Source organism: Mus caroli, unplaced genomic scaffold, assembly GCF_978045245.1.
Source record: "Mus caroli unplaced genomic scaffold, Mus_caroli_1 scaffold_7, whole genome shotgun sequence".
Taxonomy (NCBI): Eukaryota; Metazoa; Chordata; class Mammalia; order Rodentia; family Muridae; genus Mus; species Mus caroli.
Window position 1 is genome coordinate 32,870,894 of NW_028227262.1, and position 15,734 is coordinate 32,886,627.

Genomic DNA, 15,734 nt, shown 5'->3' on the forward strand with positions numbered 1-15,734 from the left:
GCACCATGCAGACCAAGGATGAGGCAAGGCTCCATCTGAACACCCAGGCTGGGCACAGAGAGGTGCTCACACCACATCCCTCAGCAAGTGAAGAGATGGGGACAGAAAGGAAGAACGGAAAGAGGGAGTGGGTAAGGACACAGTCTACCTGTGCTCGCAGCATATTGAGGTTTCTGCCAGTCTGGGTGGGCTCCTCCACAGCCTCCAGCCAGCCTTTAGGGGGCCGTGTATGTCGCAGCAACATGATGTAAGCCCCGAAGATGTCTGCCTTGACGTTCTCCTCCCGCTCCTTGAAGCGGCGGATGAGTGCAGGTGCCAGAGTGCAGTGGAAGTCGGGCAGGAGGTCGGGCCGAGAGCTGATGAGGGCTGCCATGCACTTGGCCGCGGCTCGGCGTACCTTCCAGCTCATGTCGTCATCATCACTGTACTCGTCCTCACTCTCTGGGGAGGAGGAAGACACACAGAGCTGTGTCTCTCCACTCAGGAAAGGAGACAGTGGAAGCCCCGCCCTGGGCTTCACATCCTGATGATCAGTATTCAGCCCACTGGGAACGCCACCACCCTAGTGAACACCTGTGGCACTCGCAGGATGGCACCCACGGCTTTGATCCACACTCTCTCCTATGGGCAAGGACCATTCCCTATCGCAGAGAAGAAAACTGAGACCAAGAGACAATAAGTGGCTTGATCCACTGTACAACTGTCTGCTATTGAGCCACAGCCTGTAGCCAGATCCTTGTCTGACTACATCAAGGATGAAATGGGCTGGTATGCTGACACAGGCCTGTAAATCCCAGTCCTGGAGAGGCCAGCCTGGAATACTTAGTGAAACATTGCCCTCTTCCAAAATAGAATGACATGGCATCCAAGTTTGCAGTGGACACATGGAGCTTTCTGGGGCTCAGGCACATCCTCTGGGTCAGGTCTGGCCCTTTCATGTACTGGGATTTCCAAAGAGAAACGCAGACTTCCTGTGCCCTCAGTGCTAGCCCAGCCCCAGTCAGATCTCAAAGGTGTTCAGAGAGACAAACACCAAAGAAAAAATAGGTGTGTGAGGCTCTCTGCTGACAGGCCTGAGAGTCAGCAGATAAACAACTCCACCAGAACAAAGGGACTACTGGCCACTGTACAGATGTTGTCAAGGCCAAGGTTCAGAGAGTGCAAGAGACCGCCTCAGGGAACATAGTTAGGAAAATTCAATGCAGAGATTCACTCCATCTATCTTACTATGGGAGAACGTAAGAGCCAGAGGTGACAAGGAGCAGCTCTGCACTCTGTATCTGAAACCAGGTGTTCCTTCTGTACCACTCTGCTGACAACTAAGGCTTGAATGGCAAAGAGATCCGGACCAGCTACAACGGGCCATGGCCACTGGGCAACTCAGTACACATCTCCTTTAATGGACCCTGTGCCACCCCTCCAGAAATATCCTGAGCCCTGTATCACTGGCAAGAAAATGGCCTACTCTTAGCTCAGCATTCAAGGCCCCAGGATGCCTGTCTGATTTTGTTTCAGGTCCCTAGTCTCCATGTGCACCCCACTTGTAGGAATCTGAGTGATGGAGAGGCCCTCAAGCCACAAGGGAAGAAGCCACTGAGCCCCCGTCTGGACTTGTCTCCTCCAAGTGCCCACCATTCTCCCTCTAGCTTTGGTGCTGGGCTAGAAGCATTATCTTGAAAAACATTTATAAAAATGGTAGCTTAGGGACTGGAGAGATGGCTCAGCAGTTAAGAGCACTGACTGCTCTTCCGAAGGTCCTGAGTTCAATTCCCAGCAACCACATGGTGGTTCACAACCATCCGTAATGAGATCTGATGCCCTCTCTTCTGGAGTGTCTGAGGACAGTTACAGTGTACTTACATATATAATAAATAAATCTTTTTTTTAAAAGATTTTATTTATTTATTTAACCATGATTTTATTTATTTATTTAACCATGAGGTTGCTGGGATTTGAACTCCGGACCTTCGGAAGAGCAGTCGGGTGCTCTTACCCACCGAGCTATCTCACCAGCCCCTAATAAATAAATCTTAAAAAAAAAAAAAAAAGGGTAGCTTAGAGGTGATGTCTATCAGAGCTCACCCAAGTCCTACCTAGGTCACTTCTGGGTGTTTCCTTGATTCCTTGTCTGAAATACGAGTATGATTCCCCCTAGGTTTTAGGGTCACTATGAGGAATATGAGGGAAGAGCTTAGAATACCAGTGGATAATCAGGAAGTGACAATTAAAAGAGTTGTCCCTTGGGACTTGTGGGAGCCTGGATGACAACATCTGAGGGTAGTCACATATACCCTACACACCCCACTCCCAGCCTTAAATATTTATAACACCTGATACAGCATACACATCCCAACACCAGCTGTCACATCACTGTCTATGTGAGGAATACAGACTAACTTCTTTCCCAGGTATTTTTGGTCCGGACTGTTTAAATGGGCAGCAGGAGGATGACTGCACTGCCTTCCCTATAGCTAGAGAAGAGCAGCATCCAGCCAGGCAGGCCTGCTGTAACCCCTGCTTTGGCCGCTGTGCCCTGCTCTCCCTCAAGGCTGTCCACCTACCTTGCTCACTGAATTCACTGTCCTCGGTCTCCATCTGTTCTTCGTCGTCACTGTCATGGTCATAGTTGGGGTCATACTTCATGTACTGCAGGCAGAGGCTGGTCACATTGGGTACGTGAGGGTCCATCTCCTTGGGGCACCTGAGGGACAAGGAGGGGAGGCCTCACTGGAACTCAACGTGGAAGAGCAGGGGTGGGGCCCCAAAACAAGTCAAGAGCTGTCACCCCATCCCTGCCTTTTGTCTGGCACAACTGCCACACTTACTTTCTTAGGAAGGCCTCAAAGGCCTGGAGGCAGGACTCTCTTAGCTCATCGTCATCCAGGTTGCAGAACTCCTCCACCATGGGCACCAGGCGGTCCAGGTGGGCCCCTGCAGAGCCAAAGAGTCACTGAAGTAACCAACCTTCCCTCAGTCACCAGCTTCGCCTCAGCCCAACCTTGCCTTTGCAGGGCAGGTTCAACTTAGAAGCTTTAGAGGCAAGCTGACTGGGGTGTAGCCTGGTTGCTATGTTATGGGGCTGTGGGCCACTTGCAAAGACGTCCTGACTCAGTCTACTGATGGTGATGGTGTGGGAACCAATGAACAATGCAGGTAGAGCTAAGCTCTGGGCCCTGCAGGTTGGGTAAATGTGGTTGAGGCATAGTCAGGAATGTGCCTTATTCCTACACTAGGGTGTGAGCTGCAGATGTGAGAACAAGAGGGTCCTATGCCTGGTCCCCACCCATCACCTTGTAGTGACTGCCGGCCATACAATTATTTTCATTGCTACTTCATAACTGTAATCTTGCTAGATATGAATCATAATGTAAATATTTGTTTTCCAATGATCTTAGGTGACACCTATGAAAGAGTCATTTGATCCCCAAAGGGGTCTCAACCCACAAGCTTTAGAGGATCTATTAGTCCTTTTCCAGCCATACCCTTCCCACTGTGCAGGAAAGAACATGCTAAGCTGGAGAGCCTCAAATATCCCTTCTAAATGTATTTTCTTATTTGTGTGTGTGTGTGTGTGTGTGTGTGTGTGTGTGCACGCGCGCACACACACATGTTGCCTGCAGAGACCAAAAGAGGGTGTCAGATCTGTTGGAACTGAAATTACAGGCATTTGTTGGCAGCCTGATACTGGTCCTCATGTGCAGCAAACGCACTTAACCACTGAGCCATCTCTCCAGCCCTAGACAGTCCTTTATAAACTTTTTTGGATCCTTGGGAACTCAGTTTCCTGCCCAAAAAAACATGAACCCTAGAGGGGAGCCAGGAGTAGCTGCTAAAGAGCCCTGGCTCACCAGGATTTAGGAGGGCTGATTTATGCTACCTCCACTCACACTGTCTTGTTCTAATTTGCAACACCTAAGGTGTCTGTGGCTAACAGTTTACCTGATGAAGCTGCAGTGGTGATCTGAGGAGAGGTAGAGATGGAAATGGGAATGGTGGGAATGCTGAGTGGGTTTCTTTTTCTTTCTTTTAAATTTTATGTCCATTGGTATTTTGCCTGCCTGTATGTCTGTGTGAGGGTGTCAGGTCCCCAGGAACTGAAATTACAGACAGTTGTGAGCTGCCATGTAGTTGCTGGAAATTGAACCTCGGTCCTCTGGAAGAACAGGCGATGTTCCCAACCACTGAGCCATCTCTAATGATGAGTGATTTGACTATGATGTGAGCTCACAACTGTATGCTGGTGTGTACATTAAATACTATGGCTTCTGTAGACCTATTATTCTCAATAAAAGCTGAAGGATTCCAAACCTGGCTCACAGGTTAAGGTGTGCCTGTCAAAGTAGACGGCTGGAACACATTCTGAATAAGGATTTCATATCATAACTTGCAAGGACTATCCCTAAGCCTCTAGGCCACAGAAGTCAGTCCCAGGAGACCACCCAAGAGGCAGAAGACTCAGAAAAGGAAGCCAGTTTATGCTCCTGCTAGGAGCATATCCCCTACCTCCACCCACCAGCGCTTTAGCCCTGCCCTCTCACCCAGGCGATGGCCTGCCTGACGGCCCACGCTGCCCAAGCACTGGATCAGGGTTCGAATGGCTGCAGGGCTGGCGGGTGCCCGTGGCCCAGGCAGCCGGTCCACCAGGTGGTCAGCAAGCTCCACGAAGAGGTCAGTGCTGCAGGCGGCTGCCAGATGACCAAGTGCGACAACAGTGCGCTTGCGCACAGCCAGGCGTGGGCTGCTCAGCTGGGGCAATAGGCAGTGCAGCAGGCTTGCATGGAAGGTGCCCAACGGGGCACCTAGCCTGGGGACAGGATGGGAGGGAATGTCAGGCCAGGCATTGCATTCAGGCAGTCAGGATCTGCATCCCCATCCTCTCTGTACCTCTTACTCATGATATTCAAAGAGCCTTGGAAAGTGAAAAGGTACCTCTCCAACCATGGAGAGTGACTCAACTGCATATTATAGGGCAGCCAGTGAAATGAGACTGCCTTCTGAAGGCTCTGAAGTCAATAGTCTAAGACCATGACCTGAGACCAGGTGTCCAACCTCTCAGCTCAGGGAGAAGTGCAGTGGGCATGGGGGCTCCAGGGAGGATGCTCTGAACTCTTGGGAGCCTGAGGTTTGCCTCTATGCCCATCCCTGCAAGTCTATCCTCCTTACTGAGATGCAAGGGGAATAAAACCCAATAAATTTGATCACTCTGCTTAATCCTGCCATGGCTCCCCAGTGTCCTCTAGATAAACTGAGCTCTGAACGCAAGACAAGCGGCAGCCCTCATATAGTCTTCCCATGGGTGGAACCAGCTCTCAGTGCCCCCAGCTCCTCTCCCACAGTCAAATAGCTCTCAGTGACTCTGACCCCAGTGTCCTAAGGCTGTTCTCTTCCTGCTCTGTGCCCTCCACGACCTCACTCTCCTGTGTCCGGCCCAGGTCACTCTGCTGCAGCCTTTATCTACTAATTCATCTACCATGTCACAGGTTCTATGCTGGAAGTCGAGCCATAAGGACAGACTCTGGCCCTTGAAGCCTGTGATTGAGGGGTGCCGTTCAAGTTCCAGAAACTAAACACATAATCTCCTACTGTACCCTTCTGCTCCTGGAGCACCCCCACCCCAATTCTCTCATCTCCTGGTTCCTAAAACAGGCTTGTAGGGTCATCCTCTAGTCTCACCACCCCATATTCTGTGGAGTCCACCTCTTCAGACAACTCATGGAAGTCAACCCAGCTTAGGGGCACAGGCCTATAATCTCACCTGCTAGGAGGGCTAAGGTGGAAGGATTACAGGTTTAAGGTCAATCTGGGTTACAGAGTGAGTTCAAGGCCTGCCTGAGCAACTCTGAGAGATGGAGTCTCAAAAATAAAATATGACAAGGGTTAGAGACATAGATCAGTGGTAGAGCTCCTCTCCAGTATGAGTGAGACCTAGGACTGTACAATCCTACCACAAATGTAAAAACAAAGACACTCCTATCTAGCCCTGCTTGTCCAGACTACAGAAGGAAAGAGCAAAGGAAGACAGGGCTGTGTCCTGGGCTCCTGCCCAGCTCTCCAGCCTCACTGCTGCACACCAGCTCCCACAATCAGCTCACCATGCACAAGCCTCGGGCTCAAGTCTGTTAGGACCCAGAGCAGAGACTGCTTAGGTCACGATCACATGCTGCGGACACTGTATTAGGTCCCAGACTAACCCCTGAACGTTGCATACATATTCATCAATGGGTCCCTCTTCCCCTGAAGGTCACTCCTTCCTCCAAATACAAGAATCCTCCCCCGACCCCTGCCATCCTGGATCAGAGATGGCCTGATTACAAACACCAATTAAGGACAGCTGTCACCCACATGCTGTGAAACCTCTCAACTCTGAAACCTTTAAGGGACCTCATCTGCCATAGAGGCCTAAACTCTGCTTGGAGCCCACCATGTTGGGACCCCCTCCCCCACTCCCAAGATAGGGTTTCTTTGTGTAACAGCCCTGTCTGTCCTTGAACTCATAAGAGATCTGCCTGCCTCTGCCTCCAGAGTACTGGGACTAAAGGTGTGCACCACCACACCTGGCCCTTTTAATCTTTTAATCAAAAAGGCAATCTGCATCAGTGTCCCCTTGAGCCCCAAACCTTGAACCCTTTCACAATCCTCTCCTGCCTCTGCCCTCTGTGATGCCCTAGATCTGCTGGGCCCATGAAGACTCAGCTCCAGTAAGATCCCCTTGTCCGGCACCTGGGCTGGGGCTCCAGTAAGATACCCTTGCCTGGCAGCTGGGCTGGGCTGGGCCTTTTCAGCTTGGGACCTATACCTGACCTAATCACTCTACTTTATATTTAGTTGGCCACCTGCCTGTGAGTTCCTCTCCGGGAACAATGCAGACGCACCAATAATGCTAACACCTAACCTTTCCTGCCCCCAGAATAAATGCACAAGTCACCGGAAGTTTACTGACTGTGTGACCTTGGAGCTAATGACCTCCCAGAGCCTGTTCCATAGAGTGACATTGCTGCTTTCTTTGCAAGGCTGCTGGGTGACTAAGCATAGGACCTGGCATACAGTCCACTCATCTCAATCTTGCCTGTCCCCATCTTTCTTGCCTAAAGTGGCCTTGCTCACCTGCTCAGCATGTCAGAGAGGATGTCCAGGGCTTCCAGCTGCACAGCCACATCCTCCTGCTGGGCGATGGCACTGGTGAGTTGGCCTGTGATCTTTCGGCACACATTGATAGCCAGCCCTGAGCCTATGCAGGGTGCAAGTAGAAGGGTAAGGCCCTGGGTTGGGAAGGCAGCTCCCAACTCTGGCCTGCTTGTGCTTCTGAACCCATATGCCCCACATATCTGTGGTTTAGGGAAGCCTGGGCTTCAGTGGTCCAAGGCTGACCCAAGTCTTAAGGAACAACTACAGGGATCAGCTCTAAGGAAGGTGACAAACCAATGGCTGAGCTGCTGGCTGGCTCACACACCAGGGAGGGAGATAAACACTTCTTTTCCCAGTCCCTTGCTACTAGCAATGGCCAGGTGCCCTGCGCTGACCTGTGCAATCCACGGGGAAAATGCATCTTTTCTTACAAAGAGGAGAGAACATGGATGAAGAATGTGACCCTGTCAGACTGAGTTACAGAACCACTACCAGGATGGGCAGGAGTAGCTGGGCCTAGCCCACCTAAGCCCCTGAATTTAGTCTCCAGCACTACCACCAGAAAAAAAAGGAGAGGGGAAGAGGAGGAAGAATGGGAGGAGGGGTGGAGAAGATTGGCAGCTGCAGTCATCCCTTCAGAGAGATCACAGTAGGTCTTTAAGCTGCCATGACTTCGAGCTCTTTCCTTGTGGCTGGAAGCATTCCTGACAAACAGGCAGCTACAAATGTAAACTGATCCGTGTCTGAAATCTTTACTACTGAGGGACCCAAGTAGGTCTTTTTATTTTGCTGAGCCCTCTCTCTTTTTAAATTTGAGACAAGGTCTCACTATATAGCGCTGGCTGTCCTGGATCTATGTAGATCAGGCTGACCTCAAACTCATACTGATGCATTGCCTCTACCTCCAGGATGCTATGCCACTACTTATTAAAGATACTTAATATAGGCATAAGCACTGGGTGAGGGGAAACACACACACAGAAGGCACACTGTGATGTGGTGTGGGCATCCCAGAGAGGAGTCGCCTCAGTATCTGAGACATTGGTGGGCTGAGGAGCAGCACCAGGCCTGGGTACCTGTGGCAGCAGGAGGCAGCTCTGAAAGCACCGTCTTCAGGCCAATGCCAGCGATGTCCCGGAGCTGCTCCTTGTCTGACCGCATATTGGCACAGAGGGTGTCCACAATGTTCTCCACTTGGTACTCCTTCACCTTGCCCACCAGGGGACCCAGGCTGAGACAGAGGAAGGGAAAAGGGTCCAAACACTGCAGACATGCCTTAAGCCAGGCTGCCTGCTGCGTTCCTCTCAATCTTTTGGGGACACACATACTGAGGAAAGACCTCAGCTCAACAGGAAACCCTTTCTTGCTAGGAATGCGGTTCATCCCCAAGTTTGTGATTTGCATCTTATCCTGGGGTCCCACAGAGCCCCAAAGCAAGGGTCCTCACACCCGAGCTGGTGCCACATCTCCCAGGGGACTACTAAACAGTTGCTGAGCCACCCCAGAGGGTATAGGTGGGGCCTTCCAATGCACATCTAACTGGTTCCCACTTTCTGATGCTGGTCATCAACCTGAGATCTGGAGCCTCATTTCTCAAAGCCTGGTTCAGATCATTACTTAGGGACCTCTCAGGGTCACAGAACTAACTCCCTCCCATCTCCTCTTCCCTATTTCCCTTCCTATTCCCTAGATCACCTCCTACAAACTTAGATTTGAACTCTTGGCATAGGGTCAACCTCTGAGGAATGATGCTTAAGCCACCATCTGACCCTGCTATGGGCCCAAGAACGGCCTGATGATTCTCACAGGCTGCATCCTAGGGGCAGTGGCCCTCCCCCAAGTCACCCCCACTCCACTCACCACTTGACAGCCAGGTTCTGCACCTCACCACTCCTGTCCTCCAGGAGCCGCAGGAGCGTCCTCACCACCTTACGCTCGCTGTCCTCATCCAGCTGGATGGAGTCTTTCTGCAACTCTGACATCAGGTCACTGGTAGCCATGAACCTGGTGTAGGGGCAGGGGAAAAAGAGGGCTGTCCAGCAGCTTCAAGGCCCTGATAATTTGGTGTACTCTCTCAGATTCCCCAGAAATAAATCTCAGTGCAAGGGTTCAAAGGCAGGTGGGTAATCAGGACTGTGGGCAGGGCTGAGCCACCTCAACTAGGTGAGCTGCCACAAGGTGGGACACTGAAACAGGAGGACTGGCTAAATCATTCTCTAACCTTCCTAGTGCTGCAACCCTTTAACATAATAGGTTCGTCAAGTTATGGTGACCTCCAACCATAAAACTATTTCATAACTTCATAACTGTAATGTTGCTACTATTATGAATCATAATGTAATATCTGGCATGCAGGATATTTGATAGTGACCCCCAAAGGGATCACGACCCACTTGGAGAACCACTGGGCTGGAAGCCCATGGTCTGGGGACTGGGGGCTCCTGCCACTGCCACTTCAAAAGCTGGAATTCGTGTAAGTCACTTGCCTGCCAGGCAGTGGTGGTACACACCTTTAATCCTAGCATTTGGGAGGCAGAGGCAGGCAGATCTCCAGGTTAGAGGCCAGCCTGGTCTACACACTGAGTTCCAGGACAGCCAGGGCTATACAGAGGAATCCTATCTCAAAAGCCAAAAGCAAAACCAAACAGAAACCAGACACATAATGCTCTTGCAGAGAACCTGGGTTTGGTGCTCAGCACCCGCACAAGGTGACTTGCAACCACCTGTAACTCTAGTTCCAGGATCCTGATCTTCTCTTCTGGCCTCCAGGTACACTGGATGTATGGTATAGGCACTACTACACAGAAAATAAAAATAAATAAATCTTCTTAAAATATCTTTTTAAATTGAGGGGGAAACTGAATTAGGCTTTGATTATAGGGTTGTGGGATCCACAACACATAACCAGTTATTGTCATGTGTCCTTCACATTTTACAGTAACAGCTTTATGGCAGTCAGTTGTGGAGCAGAAGCACCTCTAGATGCAGAGATACACCTTGTTCAGACACCTGCCCTTAGCAAGTATCTGAATTTGTGCCCCTCATCCAAGGGACTTGTTCATCACAGCTAGGACCAGCCCAGCTTCTCAGACCATGAATAGAGGCTTTGATCTAGGAACATATATTTCCAAGTCCTTAGGTGGTGTTCAGGGACACAAATCTGGTTATTTATTTGTTTGGGTTTTTGTTTGTTTTGTTTTGTTTTTGAGACAGGTTTCACTATGTAGGCTGGCCTGGAACTCACTCTGCAAGCCAGGCTAGACTCAAACTCATAGAAATCCCCTTGCCTCTGCCTCCGATGTGCTGGAATTAAAGTCACAGGTCACTATGCCTGACTGGTCATGAACACTTCTAAAAACATGCATATTTTGGAGACCAGAGCTAACAGTTGACCAATACTCTCTTAGTTATAGGACTGGGCTTCACCCATCCCAGGCAGATGAGGCCTTGAGGCCTTCTTAAAAAGGCCTGCTGCTGCCGGGTGTGGTGGTGCACGCCTTTAATCCCAGAACTCTGGAGGCAGAGGCAGGTGGATTTCTGAGTTCCAAGCCAGCCTGGTCTACAAAGTGAGTTCCAGGACAGTCAGGGCTATACAGAGAAACCCTGTCTCGGGGGGGGGGGGGGGGGCTGCTGCTGTCCTGAGCATCTGGCTTACCCTGGGAGTTCAAGTCAGAAGGCAACAGAGAATGGAATGAAGGGGCCTCATGAGGCATCATTCCTGCTAAAATGAAGAGGGCAGAGCAGAGGACATAGCTGGCTGCCCTCAGCTGTGTGCAGCTTACAAACATGTTTTCCCCTGGGTAAATTACTCATCAATATCTGAACAGCATTAAAGTATTCTTCTAACTCCTAGAAACAGAAGATCTAAATATGACTTGGGTCTCTACCTAGTGCACTAACTGCAGAAGACTTCTCAGGGTACTGGCTCCCACAGGCCACCATGAGTACTAGCTCCTGCTCACACAGGAACGGGGTCTTGAGTGGAAATGAGCCAGAGCAGAAGAGATGCTACAAAGAGGAGTCCACAGAAAGCCTGCTTCCGGTCTGTCACCACTAGAGTGGGGTCCCAGCCCTTACATTGCTGGCTCAGGTCTGCTGTTTGATATCATGGCGGCCCACAGAACCTGGAGGGACCCTGTCCGTTCCACCATTTCTTAATTTTAACAGCTGGATCAGCCTGAAGCTGCTGAGAAAAGGCAGGAAGCTGAGCTGAAAGAGAGGAAGGTACCTATTGCTATCCCATCTACCACCCAGGCACTTCAGGATAAAGGATGTTTGCTTTTGGACCTTGCTGAACTTCTGCTGCATGGGGCCCCAATGGGCCTGCCAAACTCCCATGCTCTCACTGTCTCAGTTAAGGTTTCTTCTGCTATGATAAAGATCATGACCAAAGCAACTTAGGAAGGAAAGGGTTTATGTCAGCTTACACTTTCACATCACAGTCTGTACTGGCTAGTTTTGTGTCAACTTGACACAGCTGGAGTTATCACAGAGAAAGGAGCTTCAGTTGAGGAAATGCCTCCATGAGATCCAACTGTAAGGCATTTTCTCAATTAGTGATCAAGGGGGAAAGGCCCCTTGTGGGTGGGACCATCTCTGGGCTGGTAGTCTTGGTTCTATAAGAGAGTAGGCTGAGCAAGCCAGGGGAAGCAAGCCAGTAAAGAACATCCCTCCATGGCCTCTGCACCAGCTCCTGCTCCCTGACCTGCTTGAGTTCCAGTCCTGACTTCCTTGGGTGATGAACAGCAGTATGGAAGTGTAAGCTGAATAAACCCTTTCCTCCCCAACTTGCTTCTTGGTCATGATGTTTGTGCAGGAATAGAAACGCTGACTAAGACACAGTCTATCACTGAAAGCCTGGAACTGAGACAGAGGCCGTGGAGGCTTAAAAGCGTGTGCCACTACGCCCGAAGAGGCCATGCACATACACACATATATGAATACATATACTTCCACACATGTACACACAAACATACATACATATATAAATACACGCACATACATCTTGCACACACATAAACACATGTGCGTGCACACATACCCTTGCTCAGGAGGCTCACATCTGATACTCCAAGCTCAGCAAGGAACAGGTTTGACAAGGAGCAGGGTGAGGGCAGGAGAGTTTGTGTTCAACAGACCTTGAGCAAAGGTGTGGATCGAGGCCCCTTTTTGGAGGGAGGGTGTGTGTGTGTGTGTCACACATTAGATATCCTGCATCAAATATTTACATTACCATTCCTAACAATAGCAAAATTGTAGTTATGAAGTAGCAACCAATTCATTTCATGGCTGGAGGTCACCACAACACAAGGAACTGTATTAAAGGTGTGCAGTATTAGGAAGGTTGAGAACCACTGGCTTAGAGCCAAGCAGCCTCGTGGAAACCCAAACCCAGAAATCAACATTCACAAATAAACCGCAGCATTCCAAACACCTCAGGTCTGCAGACACCACTCTCAGAGGAAATGTCATGGTGCTGGGGTGGTGGTGATAATAATTTGACAAGCAAGAGCTCCAAAGCGGAGCGAGGCTTTAAGTAAACATACTTGTCTTGTCTTATCAGTGAGGTAAAATTTGGCCAGCTGCCTCCTTAACCCCGAGCCTCGGTTTTTCCATGAATAAAACAGAAATTGTCTTTGCCCCTCTCCCACAGCATCCATGAGGGTTTTAATAGGTCAATCTGAGACAAGCAGGCTCAGAGAGGTTATGACACACCAGCGTTTGAGCTAGGTCACCTGAATCCTCAAACAGCATTGCTGATCCCCAAATAAAACTGAGAACCAGGGCTGGCTGTCCCTTGTCTGGAACCCCAGTCAGACACTCCCCGCTGGGAACCATAAGCCGTGGTCTCCTGTCATGTTGAGAGGCAGCACCATAGGACACTGGGACACATGGTGCCTGGACAGCTGGTGGGGAGGGGAGGGGGGAGGCTCAGGCTCTTGGTATTCAGACTTTTAAAAATAGAAACCATTCTCATATGCTCAGGGTGGTTTTAGATGTCCTCAACGCTGCTGGCAGGGACAGATTTAAAGGGCTTCTCAGGCCCTGGGTGATAGGGCTAACTCCCTGATAGGCCCAGGAGTCATTCCCTCAGCTCTGGAAGGCCACGTGATTTTGAGTAAGTCAAAGCCCCCTCCAGAATTCTGGAGAACAGAAAGAACCTGGGCCCAAAGAACAGTCTTCCAGGACCTGCCCCGTTTCCCTGCACAGAGTCAGGACAACCATTCACAAAGCACTTACCTGCTACCTAAAGCACAAACAGCTAAGCTAAGGCTCAGAGGGGGTGGAGCACTTTGCCCATCACTTACAGATCTAGTTAGTGATGGCTGCTGAGATCTGAAGCCAGGGCAAAGGATCCGCAGCCCTACTACCACTGGGGGCTTGGGGCTGCACAGAGATTTTTGAGGACTGTATTTACAGGACACGGAAGAGGTCAGACCACACAAATAGACTTCTGGCCCCTCCGGACTGGCTAGATTGGGAATCCCACCGACACCTCCAACTCTGCTTGGCCCTACCGTTAGCATTGTATCCAGGCCCTTCAGGTTCCCTGTTTGTAAACGGAGGGATAACTACTGTGACAGAAGACTCAGATTGGTGCAGTGTCCTGTCGACTTGAGGGTCCACAACTGGGTAACAACCCCTTTTTGTCACTGAACCTCAGTTTCCCCTGTAAGATGAGGGGCTGCACCAGATATTCCCATCCCTGCCAACTCTGTTCCCGTGTTTCTGTGGTGTTTGGAGAGGAGGATAGGAGAAAAAGAATGGGGGAGAGAGATAGCCCTCACCCCAACCTTTGCTTCCTGCTCTAAACCATCTTGGGAGAGGAGGGGATGAGGAAGATGGGGTGGTGATGAGGGGCCAGGGAGAAAAGGCACGGGATGAAAAGAAAGAGATGAAAGAAAGTAAAGTTAGGGTTAGGAGACCCGGCAGGGGTACAGGACGCGGGGGATGGGGTAACCTAGAGACCGTGCAGAAGTGTGGGTCACACAGAAGATAGCCTTGGATGGAGGTTGTGCAGGGAAGCGGCCCGTTTCAATGAGGGTCAGAAGAGGACTGCACTGGGTTCCAAAGAGAGGCCAACGGGGACTTCATTAGAGAGCCTGGGGGGCGCCCAGTGTTGGGGACTTGAGAGGCCAGCACAGCAAAGGCGGGAAGAGGCTGGGGGCGGGGCTGCAGGCCCAGCCAGGCCCAGGCGAAGAGGCCGGGGGCTCCCACAGGGGTCCGCAGAGGGGGCAGGGGAGCAGAGGGGCGGCCGGGACAGGCTGAGAGCCCTGAAAACGAGTCCCGAGCCGCCACAGGGCGCACCTGAAGTCTTTGTCGCTGGACGTCATCTTCTCCAGCAGGCTGGAGATGTAGAAGGCACCGGTACTCATGCTGGCTGCGCCGCGGGGTTGCGGGTCGAATCGAATATGGCGGCGCGGCCTCCCCTCCCCTCCCCCACGCCCCCTCCCCCACCGGCCACGCCCCTTCGCTCTCCCTCACCCCTCCTGTCCCGAGAGTAACGGGCCTGGCCCCCTCTCCTGGCCAGCTCTGCTCAGCATGGGCTTGCACACTCCAGACACCAGCAGCTCACCGGTGACCAGGCACTGACAACACCTTCTCCCGATTGTGCCTTGAAGACCCCTTGACTTTGCTCTCTCAATGGCACTCATGCAAACAGGGACATGGGATGGCAGTTCCAGATTCTACCAGGTTCCACACAGCCCAAAGAACCTGACATGAATTAAGGATGGACTTCAGGTTCAGGTTCCCAAAGCCGAGAGCAATAGCGGTTCCCTGAAGTTGATCACAGTTTTCCCCAGTTAGGAGCTCTGTGTGTGTGTGTGTGTGTGTGTGTGTGTGTGTGTGTGCGCGCGCGCGCGTAGATCTTTAGGAGGACTCTTTAAACTGGAAAGGAAGTGTGGCTTCAAATCTCTGCTACCTAGCTTGGTGGCCTAGGGGGAGTCACACAACCTAAGCTGGCTATTTTTAGTTACTCAAAGGAATAAAAGAAACGTTTATCTTTTGTTTTGTTTTGTTTGTTTTTGTAGTTTTGGGGTTTTTTTTGGTTTTTTTTTTGTTTTGTTTTGTTTTGTTTTGAGCCAAGGTTTCTCTGTATAGTACTTGCTGTCCTGAAACTCACTTTGTAGACCAGGCTAGCCTCAAACTCAGAGATCTGCCTGCCTCTTTCTCCCAGGCATTGAGATTAAAGGCATTCACCACGACCCCTAGTTAAGAAAGTTTTATCTTTTTTGTTTGTGTATTTGTTTGTTTGTTTTGTTTTGTTGAGACAGGGTTTCTCTGTAGAGCCTTGGCTGTCCTGGAACTGTCCTGGAACATATGTATATGTATGTGTGTGTGTGTGTGTATGTGTGTATATACACAATATATATACACTAATATATATATATATATATATATATATATATATTGTAGTACCCATGGAGGACAGAAGAGGGCAATAGAATCCAAGAAACTGTAGTTACCCACTGTTGTGAGCTGTCACATGCATACTGGGACCCCAGGACCTGTGCAAGAGCACTTAATGGTTTTAACTACTGAGCCATCTCTCCAGCCCCCTTTTTCACTTTTTATAACAATAGACTGATTTGGGTAAAGGGTGCTAT

The 15,734-nt window shown here is 50.5% G+C and overlaps 1 protein-coding gene across 1 annotated transcript in view; it reads right to left on the bottom strand.

The window, feature by feature from the left end:
- The window catches only part of Cand2 (cullin associated and neddylation dissociated 2 (putative)), a 28,994-nt gene extending 14,452 nt beyond the window's left edge, over positions 1–14,542 (bottom strand). Inside the window, exons 1-8 of the mRNA XM_021165450.2 lie at positions 14,434–14,542; positions 8,986–9,129; positions 8,202–8,356; positions 7,105–7,228; positions 4,539–4,804; positions 2,826–2,931; positions 2,562–2,701; positions 149–441 (exon numbers count right to left, since the gene is read on the bottom strand). Of these exons, the coding sequence (XP_021021109.1) occupies positions 149–441; positions 2,562–2,701; positions 2,826–2,931; positions 4,539–4,804; positions 7,105–7,228; positions 8,202–8,356; positions 8,986–9,129; positions 14,434–14,501 (1,296 nt within the window). The 5' untranslated portion in view covers positions 14,502–14,542. The remainder of the gene's footprint in view (positions 1–148; positions 442–2,561; positions 2,702–2,825; positions 2,932–4,538; positions 4,805–7,104; positions 7,229–8,201; positions 8,357–8,985; positions 9,130–14,433) is intronic.
- Positions 14,543–15,734: the final 1,192 nt, after the last annotated feature.